Consider the following 17,799-nt stretch of genomic DNA (forward strand, 5'->3'; position numbering starts at 1 on the left):
TGCATTGTGTCCACTGTGCTCTGTTCAGAGTAAGGGAACTATGTGCTACATTTCAAAAATATCAGATAAGTGGGTGAGTTCTGGCTTTGCCCATGAGCTGTGACCTTGAGCACACTGCTGCTTCTCCTCCTCTGATGGTGAGGGTTATTGTTTGAACCAACAATCTCTGAAATTCTTTGAGTTCCAGGCAGCTTGGACCAACTCCTATCTCTTGTAAGACCTTGGCTGTGGAACCCAGAGTCCATTCAGAGCTGAGAGTGCCACCTGGTGATTCAACCTTGTAAGTGAGATTTTTCACTTCCTCTTGTGCCCAGCCAACCCAGTCAATTCCAGTTTAGACCTGCAGGATGGCTTTTTCCCCTAACTCCTTGAAATTGCTTTTAAAATGTTGTGAATATGTGCATTTTCCTGGGAAGAGGGTACATAGATTTTCATCACAAGTTTCTTAATCCTCCCTGTCCCCAGTCCAAGTTTTTACTTCTGTCAGTAAATGTGAGGCCCAGAGCAGAAGTGATTCATTCTATAAACATGGGCTGGAGGCTGTGACTTTGTTTGGAAAGTTATTTTACCTCTCTGAGCCTCAGCTTCCTCATTTGTAAAATGTAGATAAGATTTGTACCTCCTTCTGAAGTTTGCTCAAAGAATAGGAGGAGGAATTCCATAGAAAGTGTGCCTGGCAAGAGCATTATTATATATTATGAGGAAATTTTCTCAAAGTCTTGCAAGAAGTCAGCCATTGGCTGGAAAAGCCAGGATGCAAGTAGGTACCGTGTCTCTGCCAGTTTAGCAGAGACAGGGAATTCTAGATAGGGAATGCAAAAATCTTAGAGTGGAATTAAGTTTAATGCACTTGTCTTTGAGAAATGGGATGGAACTTTTGCAAGGTGGGAGCAAGAATTGAAGCGAACAAAGATCAGATTCTGGGACCCTAAGAGGTCGGGAATTCCTGGCTACACAGCCGAAGGAGTTTGACTGAAATCTTTGGAAAAAGGAAAAATAATGGCATAAAACGCTACCTGACCACGTTCCAGGCCGGTGCCTTGGCATACTGAGAGCCCAACCAAAGTAAAGAGAGGCTTTTGTAAAATGCCAGCATCTGCTCATAGTAGAGCATCAAAGGAAGCAAGAACAATCTTTATTCCAGAAGACGTGAGTGGAATGATGGTTAAGGCAGAGAGGAAACTAGAAAAGAAGTGCCCCAAGTTCTCTGAGTCCCTTAGTGGCTTAAATATCTATTGACTGTCCATCAGGTGATGAATGGATAAACACTATGTGTTATCTCCATACACTGGAATATAATTCTGCCATAAAAAGAAAGGAAGTACTGATACCTGCTACAACATGGATGAACACATTATGCTAATTGAAAACTTTATGCTAAGTGAAAGCAGCCAGTCACAACACATAGTGTTTGATTTCATTTGTATGAAATGTCCAGAATAGGCAAATCCGTAGAGACAGAAAGTAGATTAGTGTTTGCCAGGGGCTGGGTGCGGCGGGTGGAAGGAATTGAGAGTAATAGCTAAAGGGTAAGGGATTTCTTTGGGGGGTAAAAAAAGTCTAAAATTGATTGTGGTGATGGCTGACAACTCTGTGACTATACTAAACATCATTGAATTGTAGACTTTAAATGGGAGAATGAAAGTGTGGTATGTGAAACATACTTCAACAGTGATGTTGAAAAATAACTCGCATTGAACGTCACACATCTGGGTAATCACAATAGATGGATCCTCTATCATTACATAAACTTTGAAAACAAGTGTTAACGGGTATGTAATATTCCAACGGGTGCATGTTAGGTAACCAGCAAAGACTGTAGTCTCCAGAAGTTGGTGAGACTGGTTGTCCCTGGGGAAGATGACTGAGGCCTGGGGGAGGTGGACAGATGCCTCACTTTCAAGGTATAATTGCATTACAAAAGTGCTTGGATTTTGTTTGTTTGATTTAACTTTTTATTCACAAACACCAATGAAGTATCTATGTTCTCTGTCCCATCTATGTATCATTTTTCCCCTCATTGTTTTGTCACTTTCCCATTTTTTTCTGCTTTAAAAAAATTTGTGGTAAAATACACATAACATAAAATTTACGTCTTGGGAGTCCCGTGGTGGCCTAGTGGTTAGGATTCTGTGTTTTCACTGCCAGGGCCCAGGTTCAATCCCTGGTCGGGGAACTGCAAGCCACGTGGCGTGGCCAAAATAAAAAAATAAAATAAAATAAAATTTACCGCCTTAACCTTTTTTTTTTTGAGGTTCACGGGCCTCTCACTGTTGTGGCCTCTCCCGTTGCGGAGTACAGGCTCCGGACACGCAGGCTCAGTGGCCATGGCTCATGGGCCCAGCCACTCTGCGGCACGTGGGATCTTCCCAGACAGGGGCATGAACCCGTGTCCCCTGCATCGGCAGGCAGACTCTCAACCAGTGTGCCACCAGGGAAGCCCCCCCTTTTTTTTTAACCTTTTTAAGTGTATGGTTCAGTGACATTAGGTACATTCACATTGTTGTGCCACCATCACCACCATCCATCTCCAGAACTTTTCATCTTGCAAAATGGAAATGACAGATAAATTAAACATCTCCCCATTTCTCTACCCACTCCTCACCCCCTCTACTTTCTATCTCCAAGAACTTAATTGCACTAGGTACCTCTCAAATAAGTGGTGTCATACAGTGTTTGTTCTTTTGTGACTGCTTTATTTCACTTAGCACAATGTCTGCAAAGTTCATCTGGACTTTTTTTTTAAACCATTAGCATTTTATTAGTTTTCCAGTTAAAAAAACTAGTTAGTTGTCAAAAACACACAATGTCTATTTTTAATATAAAGTTAAGGGGAAAAAGCAGGAATGAAAACTGTAAAATGTCATCACAACTTTGTAAAAAAAAAAAAAAATCACACATTGGAACTCAGCAGAAAAGTTCCTGGTGATGATAGTGATTACTTCTAGATGATTTGTGGTTACATTTTCTTTTCTCTCTTTGTTTTTTCATTATTCTAGACTAAGCATAACATGCTCATGTTTATAATCAGGAACACAGCAAATGCTATCTAAAAAATAGACAACTTCAGGAAAATGCTTCATCCAAGCTTTCTCGGGATACCCTGAGCTTATTAAGTTCTTCTGTCCCCATGAATTCAATCCCTTTGTGATTGCCAATCCACACGTCCCAAGTTGGAGTTAGGAAGGTAACATTTATGTTGGCCGACAAATGCACTCAATAGGTGAGGGTGAGAGCAGAGAACAGGAGTTGTTTAGTTTTTTGTTTTTTCCTTTGGCCACGCAGCTTGCAGGATCTTAGTCCCCCGACCAAGGATTGAACCTGGGCCCCTGGCAGTGAGACCACAGAGTCCTAACCACTGGACCGCCAGGGAATTCCTGAGAACAGGAGTTTGATGGGAGAATGTATTCACCTGAGTCATCTGGTACAACTGGCTCCCAGCAGGTCTCCTCCTGGGTAATCCTGTTGTTTCCCACCTTGGAGTCGTCTTATGGGGGGAAAGTGGGCCGTTCCAGAGGTACTGGCTCTGGAGAGCTGACTGTGCCTATAGTTCAGTAACTTCACAGTGATAATTTGTAATTGGCTGTCGTGGAAGTATTTACACCATGGAAATTGGAGGACACTACAATCGCCCTCACTGCCACCAGCCGAGCATCTATGGTTCCACATTCACCAGCACAGGCTGGGCTCCTTTCATCCTTTAGGATGAGTGAGCCATGCATCTCTTTTCAGCTGCTGGTTGCCCATTTCTCAGGGCACTGGATGATCACTTTCCTCATGCCTCAGTAAGCAGCATTTTATCTTCTGGGGGTGGATCTGCTTCCAAGTCCCGTGGTTCTTTGTCACTTGGAGGCACTGAACTTCAAGCTCTTGGTCTTGAGTCCAGAGAGGAGACGCTGGGCTTCGGTCAAAAATAGATTCATTTCGCAACTCTGTATTTTTCGTTTTCCCGTCTCATCCTGCCAGCTTTGTTTTTGGCCGCGCTTCGCGGGATCTTAGTTCCCCGACCCGAGGTAGAACACAGGGCCCCAGCAGTGGAAGCGTGGAGTCCTAACCACTGGACCACCAGGGAAGTCCCCCAGCCAGCTTCTTTTTGGAACTTCGCCTGATTTGGAACTTTCTTGCTACAGCACCTGCACCTCAATTCTTTTCTTCTGGGCAGAAGGCAGAGGAGAGGTGAGAGAATGTGGTGTTTGGGAAAGGGTTAGCAGGCTTTCTTCTCCAGAGAAGAAGCCAGGTTGATTTTGTTGCCCCTGGTTTCTGAGGCACCAGCCTGTGGGTCCCCGACCCATCCAAGAAGGCATGAGTAGGATTTTGACATCCACCTCCTAGTAATGCTTTTTTTTTAAATTAATTTTTTATTGGAGTATAGTTGATTTACAATGTTGTGTTAATTTCTGTCTGTACAGCAAAGTGAATCAGGTATACATACGTATACATATATCCACTCTCTTCTAGACTCCATTCTCATATAGGTCATTACAAGCACTGAATAGAGTTCTCTGTGCTATACAGTAGGTTTTCATTATCTTTTATATATAGTAGTGAGTATATGTCAATCCCAATCTCCCTTTTTATTCCCCCTCCATAGTTCTAGTTCTATAGTTTTATAGCACACGGTAGGCATCCCACTAGACAGACCTCTCAGTAATTCTTGAAGTGAGGGGTCCAGAGCTGGACCTGAGGGGCCAGGCTTCTATCTGAGCTGTTCCCAACTGGCCCGCCCTTTCTGAGCCCCCAGGAGGGGTTGAATGGAGAAGCACGTTGTTGCTAAGAAACCTTTCAGCGTTACCTCTAGGGAGGGGACTTGGCAAGAGGAGTAGTGGGGCGGAAATAATAGGTGGCTGGATGGCTTCAAAGACCCAGGCTGCAGGAGCGCTGGCTCTGGAGTCAGGAAGGAGCCCCACCCCATTCCTCCCGCCAAGACTGATCAAGATGACACCGCCTCATGGGACTTCCCTGGTGGTCCAGTGGTTAAGACTCTGTGCTCCCAATGCAGGGAGCATGGGTTCGATCCCTCAGACCTGGGTTCAAATCCAGACTCCCCCATTTACTTGAGATGTAAATTGGCCGCTCTGAGCCATATGTCAATTGGGAAGGGTAATGAATGAATGAACACAAAGCACCTAACATAGAGTAAGTTTTTTCAATTCTTGGGAGGTGAAAAATGAAACAAAACAAAAACAGCCATGTGTAGCAGCCTGAGCTGAGAGGTGTTTGAGCCTCATGTTTAATATCTGATTGCAGGATTTAGGAGTCCTGACAGGTTCTGTCGGGGTGCATCTCAAATGACAGACCCCAAAGCAATGCTTTAAAGACTTTTGAGTCCCTTACTTTATCTTCACGGCCATCCCATGAGGTAAACACTGACTATAAGGTGCAGATAGGTGAAACTAGGGCTTTGAAAGACCCCTACCTTGCTAGAGACCCCACAGTGAACCCCCAACTCACCCCCAATGTCACTGTTCTAGGTAGGGCATTTTCCACTGTCCAGAGTGGCCTGAAACACAACTGGATGTTAGGGCAGGGCACTTCCTAACAAGTCCTGTCTCAGAGTCAGCAACAGCCTTCCCCAAACCAGAGAGAGTGGGTGCTTCCTGGGCCAGCTCTGTCCCACACGGAGTGGTCTGGAGGCTTCCTTTGAGCCCTGCTCAGGGAAATGCCCATGTCTGCTGGTCTGGTGACATCCAAAACATCCAGGCTGTAAAGAAAAAAATATTGCCTGCCATTCCAGTTCTACAAGGATCAAGCCGCTAGCCACTGCAGTGGCCCACAACAGTGCAACCTCTGGGGAATTCAGGATGGAGAAAAACAGGAAACATTCTGTGCTCTGGATATACAGGCCCTTAAATGGTTAAGATGCATATCTAAGGAAAAATTTCAAATGACCCCAAATTCTTGCATCTTTCCGTACATAGAAAAATGCTAAAATCATTAACTTAAGATGTCTGTTCTTTGTAGTTATCAGTAATCTTTTGATGCTTGACTACATGTTTTTCCCAGCGAAAAAGATCATATACATCCTGGATTGTACCTTACCTCTTCGAGTGGCTCCTCAGAGCTACCTGAGAGACTGTCTCTGGGGCTGTGGTCCTCAGTAAGGTCTCGAAATACAACTTAACTCACAACTTTTACATTGCACATTTTTCTTTCAAGTAGACAAGACCATGGCAGCCTTTGTGTAAGTGACAAGATTGGAACTTGGTTTGGCAGGAATTGGAGTCAGACAGACATGGGTTCCAGACCTGGCTTTACCACCAACCGGCTTTGTGACCTGGAGCTTAACTTCCTAGCTGTGGGTTTCTCACTTGTAAAATGGGATTGAATGATTCTTTAGGTCCAAGGGTTGGAGGGAGGGACCAGTGAGATTAAGTTTCAAAAACTGCTTTAGAAAAAGCCCCCAGCTATGCAAATATGAGGTGCTCTAATCACTTGTAAAATATCCTGTGGGAGGTCGATCTTTGTAGGAGTGGAGAACTGGTCAAGAGACTGTCCATTTGATTCAGCAAATATACCAGGAGCGTGTGCTCTGAGCAAGTCCCCCTGTGAGGCACCACTAGGGTCACAGAAAATTCCAGACCCTCAGCTGAAAACTTGCCACTTATTAATTTTACTTATATCTTGTTAACTTCAGGTGAGGATGTGAGGTGTTTGTCAGGAAAGCTTGAGCAGCTTCAATATCAGAACCAATCAACTTTCATTTGTCTATTTAACAGATATATATCGGGTGGTAACCGAGGTGCCGGGCACGGGGAAGACAGGACAGTGCGTCCTGGACATACTTTACTTTCCATCACCAAGTAAAAGATGAAAAACAGAAACAAAAGGGGGAGAGGAAGGAGGAAAACTTTCAGGAGCTGGCTGAAGAGGTAAAATCATTGAGCAGAAGAGGAAAAAAAGGAACTGTGCAACATCATGGCTCAGTTCATGGGTGAAACATACACTTTTAGTAGCTTCAAGAGGATTTCCTCATGGAAAACGTATTTCAGTAAGGGGCCTTTGGGCAACAGAATGAATGATTTTCTTAATAGCATTGTTTGTTTTTTCCCCAACATTTTATGATGAGATGAGTGGGAAATTTTCAAACATAGAAAAATCCAAAGAAGGGGAACACTCACATATCCACTTCCTAGAGTCTACAGTTAATATTTCACTGTATTAGTTGCAGTTTTGTTTTTTTCAAGAGGAAGTTTCTGGTAGGGCTGTTTCAAGGATCAGCTCTTCCTGAGTATATCATAACCGTGTTTTCCCTAGGACAGAAGGCTGGGATGGGGGTGTGGCAGGAAAAGGGGGATTTTAGGCTGGGAATGTAGTTCTCTGGGAACCAGACTGGATGGGGGTGGGGGAACTAAAAAGGAAAAACAAAAAGGCTCCCGGAACCCAGTTCCGCTGCCCTGGCTCTTACTGTGTGGTCTCAGCCAGTTAACCGGAGGACCAGAGTCTCGTGGCTGCTCTTGGCTGGAAGGTCTAAGGGATCATCTTTCTCCTGCTCTAGACTTGTCTTCCTTCTGCAAAGGGTAGAGAAAGCCAGCGATGGCGGCCCTGGCGTCCGCGCGGGGCACAGGAAAACAACTAAGAATCCCTAGAACAGCTAAGCCGAGGGGACCCTGAATTCTGCCCCTTGGCAGCCGACCCCTCCGGCTCGCGACGCTCCTCCGGGTGCCACATCCGGAGCGCCCGGGAGGTAGCAGCCGGCGGGCCGCGGTGAGGGTGCCGTCCTGCGGCAGCCGCAGGCCTTTGCCCGACTCAGCCCGGCTGAGTGGGCTCGGGGAGGGACCAGGTTCTGTGCTCCTCCCTTGGCCTGCCCGGACCCGGCTCGGCGCGCCCGGGCGTGCGCCCTTTGCATAAAGCCCTCCTCCCCGGCCAAGGTAGAGGAAGTTGGGCTCCCGCCTGGATGGGCGGGAGGGAGCCCAGCTCCTGTTGTTTTCCGCCAGCGGGAGTGGGTGGCGGGCGCAGGGGGCGGGGTGCGGGTGCGCCCTCCCACCCCGGGCCGGGCGCTTGGGAGAGAATCGCGCTCGGAGCCCAGCGCAGCTCCCAGCCTCTGACATCGGGCTCACCCCAAGCATCCTTCCTGGGGGTTGCGGAAAGTGGAGCTACTCTGTCGTTCCGAGGACCTGGGAGGAACACTCAGTACCACCCCAGGGGCCGGAGTCCTTGGGGGCGCACACCCAGCCAAGCCGGAGCCTGCGTTTCCCGAGGGCCCCCTGCCCGCATCTGGGGCGAGATGGCCGCAGGCGTCCGGGCGTCCGAGCCCCGGGTCCTCGTCTGCCTCGGGGCGCTACTGGCCCGCTGGGTCGCCGCAGGTAAGGGGCTGCGATCTGGAGGGAAAAGTTGAGTTTTGCCAGTCAACGGTGGGGAGGGAGAGCCGGGGACCGAATTCCCTCCGACTCCGCCGGATCCAGTTGTGCCGCGGCCCCGAAGTCGCCCCGGGAGGATCTTGAGTTTTCTGCTCGCAGCTTGGCTTTTTGCAGGAAGGAATTTTCCCGGACGCTTGATAGAAGGCAAGACATCCCCACCCTTGGAGTGGGCAGCCGGCGAGGCTCGAGGGGCCTGCGGAGAGGTGATGGGAAAATTGGGGAAATCGAAGATGGGAGTTTTGAAGATAGGAAAATTGAAGAGGCGTAAAATGTTTATTTTTATTTTTTTTAAGCGTCGGATGTAAATTCGCGTTCTGGTTTTACGTGCTGCGATGGTTCTCAAACTCGGGGCTCCTTTATTTTCCTCTCCTCCCCCTGCCCAAGGTTGAACTTGCACCTGTAACCTGTGTATTTCCCTACACACTCCTGCAAGCCGACCTGTGTGGACTGTCGCAAAGTTGTGCTTTTCTCCTTCACTTAAATAACAAAACAAAACTTTTACTTTGAAATAATTTCAGACTTACAGAAAACTTCCCCTACACTTGACATCGCCTCTTACACTTGACATGATTGGCAAACAGTTCATCTCCGCTCTGCCTTGTAACAATAAAGAATAGAGGGTTGCTTACAAAAACATATAGAATTTTAAAAAGATTGAAAAATTACTTTTGAATTTAATTCACCAGCGAATGCATGTGAGAGGAGTCGGGTTGAGGGAAAGGAGATACAGTTTGCCAGAATACTTGCACAGTCCTATTTTCAGGGTTACCCAGTCCAGCACACCCAGCTGATCTTTTGTAGGTTCCTAGAGGAATTGCCCGCCCTACCCCGAGCTTCCTAGCAGCAAGTGCCAAAACTTCCTAATTGTGAGGCTCTCCCATGTTTTTATTTTGCTTTGTTTTTAGCAATTATTTTAAAATAGTAAAATTTCTCATGAGCTAGATTTCTCGTTTAGATGGAAAACTCTGAGGATCTGGCAGGACAGGGCCTGCTTTCCCACGTGGAACTAAGCAGTGGTTACCCATTTTCATCTAGGGCAGGTGACTTCAAATTGGTTCCCCCTCTCCCTGCTGCAGTACTTACCCCTGGCCCACTGCAGCCATGGACATGACCTGCTGGCCCCTCCAAGCATATACTTAGTGGTCACTGTGCTGTGAGGAGGAGAAGCGGACACACGGTCTCCAATTGGCCGACCCTGAAAGTTAAAGGTGATTGTGTATTCCCTTTTCCCCAGCTGTGTGCAGTGTTTCCCGCACTGTGAATATCAAGGGCCTCGGGACATCAGAACCCTGAGCTGAAATCTTTGTACTGGAATGAACTGGCTGCAGCTCACCTCACAGGGACGCTTCCTCTGCTGCCATGCCCAGTTATTTTGATGCCGAGGCCAAGTTCACCTTTGTGTACAGTGCCAGGGGGCTTGCCTCGCTTGATGTATTTTTGGTTTTTTATTTATTTTATTTTTTAAACTTTTATTATTTTTTATTAATTTTTATTGGAGTATAGTTGCTTTACAATGTTGTGTTAGTTTCTGCTGTACAGTCAAGTGAATCAGCTATACGTATACACGTATCCACTCTTTTTTAGATTTCCTTCCCATTTAGGTCACCACAGATCCTTGAGTAGAGATCCCTGTACTATACCTTTGTATTTTTGTTCTTTGTTTTTCAAGTCGGAAGTTGTCTGGGGGGAAAGTGTTGTCTTTCTCCTGTCACTTAACTCTGGGCAATGTTCATGCCCCCACTGTCACCTCAGGTTGTAAACCTGGGGTCATTCTTGGGGAAAGGTTGGTAGGAAAAAAAATGAATGTTTGGGTACATTGTCAACTCTGTAAATGATAATATGAAGGCAGCACTGGGAAATGGTTGTTTCTATTGCTCCTTCTTTTGGTCCGTATTCTGAATTTAAGGTTGGGGGACCTTCGGGGACCCTCTGGATACCTGGTGGATGACTTCTAGTAACACAAACTGTTACTGCGTCTTATTGTCTCACCCTTCTGGTTGGGAGACCAGAGTAAATTCCTGTGACCTGGAGCACTGAAGACCTGAATGGCAGTCCCAGCTCTCACAATGGCTTGTGTAGGACCTTAAGTAAATCACTTAATCTTTCTGAACCTCAATTTTCTCAGCTGTAAAATGAGGGGGTTTAGGATGACCAAGCATGGAACCAGTGCGCCCTCAGGGACCACTCATTCCTTGTCCATGTCAGACATCACTAATTGACGACTGTAATTCTTCTCCACTGAGCCCTGACTCAGCCTGCCCTCGCCTTTAACCCAGCCCTCAGGACTGAAGGATCTCTAAGGTCACTTTCAGTGGTTAAAAAGAATGGAGTGAGCAAAGGCAGGAGAAGTGAAATGCCTTAAAATGGTGTATTTTGTGGTTATGTCTTTCTACTCCTTGGAGGAGAAGACAATGTTAGCTCAAGTTCCAAGACTAAAGTTTCGCCAGGGCTTTTCCAAGTCTTTTTTTTTTTTTTTTTTTTTTTTTTGTAGTACGTGGGCCTCTCACTGCTGTGGCCTCTCCCGTTGCGGAGCACAGGCCCGGGACACGCAGGCTCAGCGGCCATGGCTCACGGGCCCAGCCGCTCGCGGCACGTGGGATCCTCCCGGACCGGGGCACGAACCCGCGTTCTCTGCATCGGCAGGCGGACTCTCAACCACTGCGCCACCAGGGAAGCCCCCAAGTCTTTTTTATTCCTTTGCCAAGGAGCCGGGGAAGGGGCAGGTCTGCAGATCTCACGTTGCGTCTGTAATTCTCCCGTACTTCTCTCCTCAGTGGGGATTGCCACTGAGAACTTGGGTTCCCAGGCCTAATTGTTTAAAAATAATTCTCACTTGCTTTTTAAAGTGATTGTTCAGAAGCGTTTCTTGCTGTTTCAGAATCTCTAGCATTAGGTGACATGTTCTGCCTTCCAGCAAGTGGCTTAGGATTTTTTTTTTTTCATCTTGCCCTGGCTTTGGGGAATGGTGTGGCCAAAATGGGGAGAGTCAGAACGTCCTGTGGCTCCAGGCTGACTGATCTTTCAGAGGGACCCCCTTCTAACCAGACAAAAGGCCAAATACAGATAACTGTTACTCTTTCTTTTATAAAAGGGAAGGCATTCCAAAGGCAGGTAGCAGTTAATTTTTTTATAACAACCTAATTGAGATATAATTTACATACCATACACTTCACCCTTTTAAACTGTACAATTCAGGGGTGTTTAGTATATTCACAAGATTATGCAACCATTACCACTAATTCCAGAACACTAATTTATCACCACAAAGAGAAGCCCACTACTTAAGTATTAACAGTCACTCATCACTACCTGCCCCCATCCCCAGACAAGACACTTCCCCAGCCCTAGCTAATCTACTTTCTATCTCCATAGATTTGCCTATTTGGACATTTCATATAAGTGGAATCACACAATATGTTGTCTTTTACGACTGCCTTCTTTCACTTAGCGTAGTGTTTTCAAGATTCATCCGTGCCGTAGCATTCGGCCTTTTTATAGCCTAATAATATTCCCGTTGTATGGATATACCACATTTTATTTATCCATTCATCAGTTGATGGGCATTTGTGTTGTTTCCACCTTTTGGCTGTTATGAATAACTGTGAGCATGCATGTACAAGTTTTTGTGTAGCTATGTTTTCATTTCTCTTGGATATACACCTAGGAGTGGAATTGCTGAGTCATATGATAATTTTAACCTTGTGAAGAAATGCCAAACTCTTTACCAGTGTAGCTGCACCATTTAAAAATCCTATTAACAATGTATAATGGTTCCAGTTTCTCCACATCTTTGCCAACACTTGTTATTGTCTTTGATTTTAGCCATTCTAGTGGGCGTGAAGTGTTAGGTATCTTACCATGGTTTTGATTTGCCTTTCCCTAGTGACTAATGATGAGCATCTTTTCATGTGCTTATTGACCTTTTGTCTATCTTTTAGAGAAATGTCTATTCAAATCCTTTGCCCATTTTAAAAATGTATTATTTGTCTTCTTATTGTTGAGATGTGAGAGTTCTTTATATATTCTGGATACAAATCCCTTCTCAGATGTGATTTGCAAATATTTTCTCCCAGTCTGTGGGTTGTCTTTTCACTTTTTTTTTTTTTTGTATCCAAACTGTGTTTATTGGGATGGTTTCCCATTCATCTTGATCTAGGGTGCTTTTTAAAAATTAATTAATTAATTTTTAACATCTTTATTGGAGTATAATTGCTTTACAATGGTGTGTTAGTTTCTGCTTTATAACAAAGTGAATCAGCTATACTTATACATATATCCCTATATCTCCTCCCTCAGGGCGCTTTTAATACTGCTTCCATCTAAAGGAGCATCCTTCTGTAAGCCTTGCTTTTCCTCCTGTAGGCTGGCAGAGGAGAGTGGAGCAGCCAACACACAAAACTACTGTTTGTGCATGGCTAAAGATGGTGGTGATTTTATAGCATCCTGGACATTTCACATCCATGAAGTAGGAACTGGGGCTCTGCACCAGGCGCTTCTTCTTGTGTTTCTTCTTCTCTTCCAGAGAGGGATGAAGGAGATCCTTTGTGAGAAGCATGTTCTCGTGGGTAGATCGTCACCGCCAGAAAGATCTTTTCACTTTTTTTTTTTTTTTTCCGGTACGCGGGCCTCTCACTGTTGTGACCTCTCCCGTTGCAGAGCACAGGCTCCAGACGCGCAGGCTCGGCGGCCATGGCTCACGGGCCCAGCAGCTCCGCGGCATGTGGGATCTTCCCGGACTGGGGCACGAACCCGTGTCCCCTGCATCGGCAGGCGGACTCTCAACCACTGCGCCACCAGGGAAGCCCCTTTTCACTTTTTTGATGGCGTCTTTTGCAGCACAAAAGTTTTAATTTTGATGAAGTCCAGTTGATCTATTTTTCTTCTGTCACTTTACTTTTGGTATCATATCTAAGAAAACATGCTTAACCCAAAATCACAAAGATTTATTCTTTTGGTTTTTTTTTCTAAACATTTTATAGTTTTAGCTCTTACATATAGATCTATGGTCAATTTTGAGTTAATTGTTTTGGTTTTTTTTTGACCTTGCCGCTCGGCTTGCGGGATCTTAGTTCCCTGACCAGGGATTGAATCTGGGCCATGGCAGTGAAAGCGCTAAGTCCTAACCACTGGACCACCAGGGGACTCCTGATTTTGAGTTAATTTTTGTATATGATGTGAGGTAAGGGATCCAACTTCATTCTTTTGCATATGGAAATCTGATTGTCCCAATACCACTGTTGAAGGCAGTTTATTTTGTAATGAAATATCATCTTTCACAAAACCCCAATATATTCACATACTTTGAAAACTTCTGATGTGGTGGGAAAAGAACTGAATGGAGAAATCTAGACTCTAGTCTCATGCTGCTCCCTTCTCATTGTAGGACTTTGGGCCAGCCCACTTCCCTTCTTTGCATCACACTTTTCTCAACTATTGAATGTGACAGCATGAGTAAGAGACCTCTAACAGGTTATGCCCATTATTCCTGTGCCTGTGGCCTCTTTGTATTTGGGCGCTGATTGTGGAAAATTGTGACACTTCTCAGCAAAACTGGCTGCATTCGCTTCTGTTTACCTGGTGACAGTCTTATGCCAAATCAATTGCCTTAGCATTTGTCAGTCTTTTTTTTTTTTAATTAAAAAAAAAAAAACATTTATTCAGCTGTGCCAGGTCTTAGTTGCAGCACGAGGGATCTTTTAGTTGTGGAATGTAGGATCTAGTTCCCTGATCAGGGATCAAACCCAGGCTCCCTGCACTGGGAGCGGGAGTCTTAACTGCTGGACCACCAGGGAAGTCCCAGCATTTGTCAGCCTTGAATGAGCATCAGAATCACCTGGAGGGCTTGTTAAAATGCAAACTTCTACCTTCCACCTCCACCCCTGGTTTGTTTCTGATTTAGATGTTCTGGGTGGGACCTGATAATCTGCATTTCTAACAGTGCTGCTGCTGATCTGGGCTTTTCCTTCTGCCTGGGAACCCCAGCTTCACCTTCACCTGGCTAATTCTTTCCTGTCCATCAGATCTCAGTATGGCTTCCTGGAGGAAACTTCCCTGACAAAAACCACAGCTGGACTTCGGAGCCCCTTCTCTGAGCCGCTGTTGTGTTATTTATCACACTGCATTGTAATTGCCAGTTTATTGTCTGTTTTCTCCACTAGACTGTGAGATCCTGGTGATCTCTGTTTTGCCCACCATTAGCTCCCCAGTGCCTGGCACAGAGCATGCCCCAAACTCCCCACCATGAGCTTCTTCTTGCCTGGAGCTGCCGAGAGGTCTTGCACTGGACTGAGATAGAGAGAGACAGAGAGAGCAGCAGGAAAGAGGGAACAAAGCCAAAGCCCTCTTCCTTCCCCTCTTCTGGATTGCTAGGCAAATAAAGCCACTGGGGTCCTGTATCAGTTATTTATTGCCACAACAATGCTGCGTAACAAACAATGACAAAATGGCAATAAGTGCTTATTGCTCAAGGGTCTGGCATGGTTGGTCAGTTGGCTCTGCTGATCTTGCCTGGGCTCACTCACATGTCTGGGCGTCCACTGAGTGGCTGAAGACTGATCTAGAATGGCCACAGCTGGGAGGACTGAGACAACTGGGGACTGCACCATATACTTTTCATCCTCCCCCTGGCACCTAAGCTAGGTATGTCCTTCTCAGGGTGGTGGCAGAAGGTGAGAGTGAGCAAGCCCAATTACACCAGTGCTTTTTTTTTTTTTTTTTTTTTGCGGTATGTGGGCCTCTCACTGTTGTGGCCTCTCCCGTTGTGGAGCACAGGATCCGGATGCGCAGGCTCAGCGGCCATGGCTCACAGGCCCAGCCGGTCCGCGGCATGTGGGATCTTCCTGGGCCAGGGCACGAACCCGTGTCCCCTGCATCGGCAGGCGGACTCCCAACCACTGCGCCACCAGGGAAGCCCCCTACACCAGTGCTTTTTAAGCCTCTGCTTGAACCACATTTGCTAACACCCCATTGACCAGAGCGAGTCACATGGCCCTGCCAGAGCCAGAGTGGGAGGGCACCACAGAGTGACATCGTGAAGGGCATGGATAGTGGGGGGAGGGGGTTATTAGGGCTGTTTGCAATTGTGATCCACCACAAGTTCATTCCTGTCAGGTACTGGCCAATTATCCCGACAGGGTGGGGCTCTGTGTGTTATTGCATCTCAAAAATGCATGCCTGATTAAAAAAAAAATCTTAATGCAGAGGGACTGTGCACAAAGGGAGATCAAGAAAGGTGGTAACAGCCTGACCTTTCCTCACTCAGGACTGGAGGCTGTCATCATTGGAGAAGTTCACGAGAATATCACGCTGCACTGTGGCAACGTCTTGGGACCGAGGGGCCTTGTGACCTGGTACCGCAATGACTCGGAGCCTGTCTTCCTCCTGTCCTCCAATTCCAGCCTCCCGCCAGCCCAGCCACGCTTCTCTCTGGTGAATGCCAGCTCCCTGCACATCGAGGCACTGAGCCTGCAGGATGAAGGGAACTACACCTGCTGGGAGGTCCTGAACGAGACTCGGTGGTTCCAGGTGTGGCTGCAGGTGGCCAGTAAGTGGTGGGTGGGGACTGAGACTGGCTGGCGTGGCGCTCAGAGCCTGGGACCCGAGGAGGCCTTTGGGGTCAATGGCCTGGGTTTCATTCTGGGCTCTGCTACCTGCAAGCTAAATGACCTCTCATACCTGTTATTTCCTCATCTATATAATGGAGATAAAGGGGATTCTTCCCTCATAGAATTGCTGTGAGGAATAGATCCCAGCTTATCTATATAAAGTGCTGTAAATGGCTCCTGGCATATTAGTTAGCTTGTTAATATCATCCTCACTATCAATCTCATTTTATTATGGAAAAAAGTCAGAGTATAACATAATCAAGTCAGACTGACTGAGTTCCAATCCTAAGGCTAGGTCACCTTGAGTAAGTAAGTAGCTTAATATCTCTGTTTTTCAGTAGCTTTGGTTTTTCTTATTAATTGGGGACAATGCGTTGCATACCTTATCAGGTATATTCTCTTATGCTGTAGTGCTAAATGCAGGGCTTGGTATGAGCTACTGTTACTACTGTCTTTCCTAAATCAGTCTATCATGTTTGTCAATATATATGCATGAATTTAGAGCAAGGGTTGGCAAATCATAACCTGTGGACCGTTTCTAGCCTGTTGCTGTTTTTGTATGGCCTGCAAGAGACAAATTTTTTTTTACATTTTTAATGGTTGAAAAAAATCAAAAGAAGAATGATATTTGTGACATGTGAAAATTACATGAAATTCACATTTCGGTGTCCATAAATAAGGTCTTATTTGAACACAGCAACACTCATTCATTCACATGTTATCTCTGACTGCCTTTAGAACTACAGCCTCAGAGCTGAGTGGCTGCGACCCTGATTGTATGTCCTGCAGGGCCTAAAATATTTACTCTCTGGCCCCTACAGAAAAATTTGTTGGTCACTGGTTTAGAGGGATATCCACATTCTATACCCAGGGTGTGTCGTTGAGTAGAAATACCCATGTGATCACTATTGCTCCCTGATTTTCTCATCTATAAGTTATTTACTCATTCCTTTAGTCAATATGTATTTATTGAGAGCCCAATGCTGGACACTATCCTAGGCACTGGGCCACAGGAATGGACAGGTCAGAGAAGGTCTCTACCCGTGTGGAGCTGACATCCTAGTAGGAGAAGATAGACAATAAGCAGGTAAACAAATGCATCAGGCAGTATCAGAGTGACAGGTGCTGTGCAGAGAATTGAGATGGGGTGATGCGATTAGATTCTCTGAAACACTTTACATTGGTGGGTCAGAGAGGAGCTTTTGGAAAGAGTGACATTGAAGCTGAATGATACGTAGGAGCCAGTCACATGAAGATGAGAGAGAGAGGGATCCAGGCAGAAATTGAACTAGTGAAAGATGGGTTGAACGTGGTGCGTGTGTGGATGAGGAGAAGGCTGGTGTGGTGGGAACCCTGGGTGTGAGAGGGCAGGACGTGTGAGACATGGAATGTAGGGCCAGACCATGTGGGGCCGGGTAGGACTGGTGTTATGGGTTGAATTGTGTCCCCCAGACAGATATGTTGAAATCCTAACCCTCGATACCTGTGAACGTGACTTTATTTGGAAATAGGGTCTTTGCAGATATAATCAACTTAAGATGAGGTCGTTAGGGTGGGCACTAATTAAAATTGACTGGTATCCTTATAAGAAGAGGAAAATGCAAGCAAAGACAGAGACACGGGGAGAATGTCGTATTGTGGCAGAAGCAGAGATTGGAGTAATGTAGCTGCAAGCAAAGGAATGCCAAAGATGGACGGCCATAACCAGCAGCCAGGGAAGAGACAAGGAAGGGTTCTCTCCTAGAGCCTTCGGAGGAGTACAGCCCTCCTAGCACCTGATTTCATACTTCTGGCCTCCAGAACAGTGGTAGAATCAATTTCTGTTGTTTTAAGCCATC

General features: G+C 46.1%; 2 protein-coding genes across 2 annotated transcripts in view; one reads left to right on the forward strand and one right to left on the reverse strand.

Moving 5' to 3' along the window:
* Window positions 1–8,224: 8,224 nt before the first annotated feature.
* VSIG10 (V-set and immunoglobulin domain containing 10) overlaps window positions 8,225–17,799 on the forward strand; it is a 34,427-nt gene continuing 24,852 nt past the window's right edge. Inside the window, exons 1-2 of the mRNA XM_060119565.1 lie at window positions 8,225–8,303; window positions 15,619–15,900. Coding sequence (XP_059975548.1) covers window positions 8,225–8,303; window positions 15,619–15,900 — 361 coding nt within the window. The remainder of the gene's footprint in view (window positions 8,304–15,618; window positions 15,901–17,799) is intronic.
* LOC132502728 (small ribosomal subunit protein eS27-like) lies at window positions 12,661–12,918 on the reverse strand. The gene has a single exon (XM_060118812.1). It carries the CDS (start codon window positions 12,910–12,912, stop codon window positions 12,661–12,663), a length of 252 nt encoding a protein of 83 aa, XP_059974795.1. The 5' UTR covers window positions 12,913–12,918.

Source organism: Mesoplodon densirostris, chromosome 15 (genome assembly GCF_025265405.1).
Source record: "Mesoplodon densirostris isolate mMesDen1 chromosome 15, mMesDen1 primary haplotype, whole genome shotgun sequence".
NCBI classification, from domain to species: Eukaryota; Metazoa; Chordata; class Mammalia; order Artiodactyla; family Ziphiidae; genus Mesoplodon; species Mesoplodon densirostris.

Bases quoted from the DNA above. Each gene is read 5' to 3' on its own strand.
- LOC132502728 (XM_060118812.1), bottom strand. From the start codon at position 12,912: ATGCTTCTCACAAAGGATCTCCTTCATCCCTCTCTGGAAGAGAAGAAG.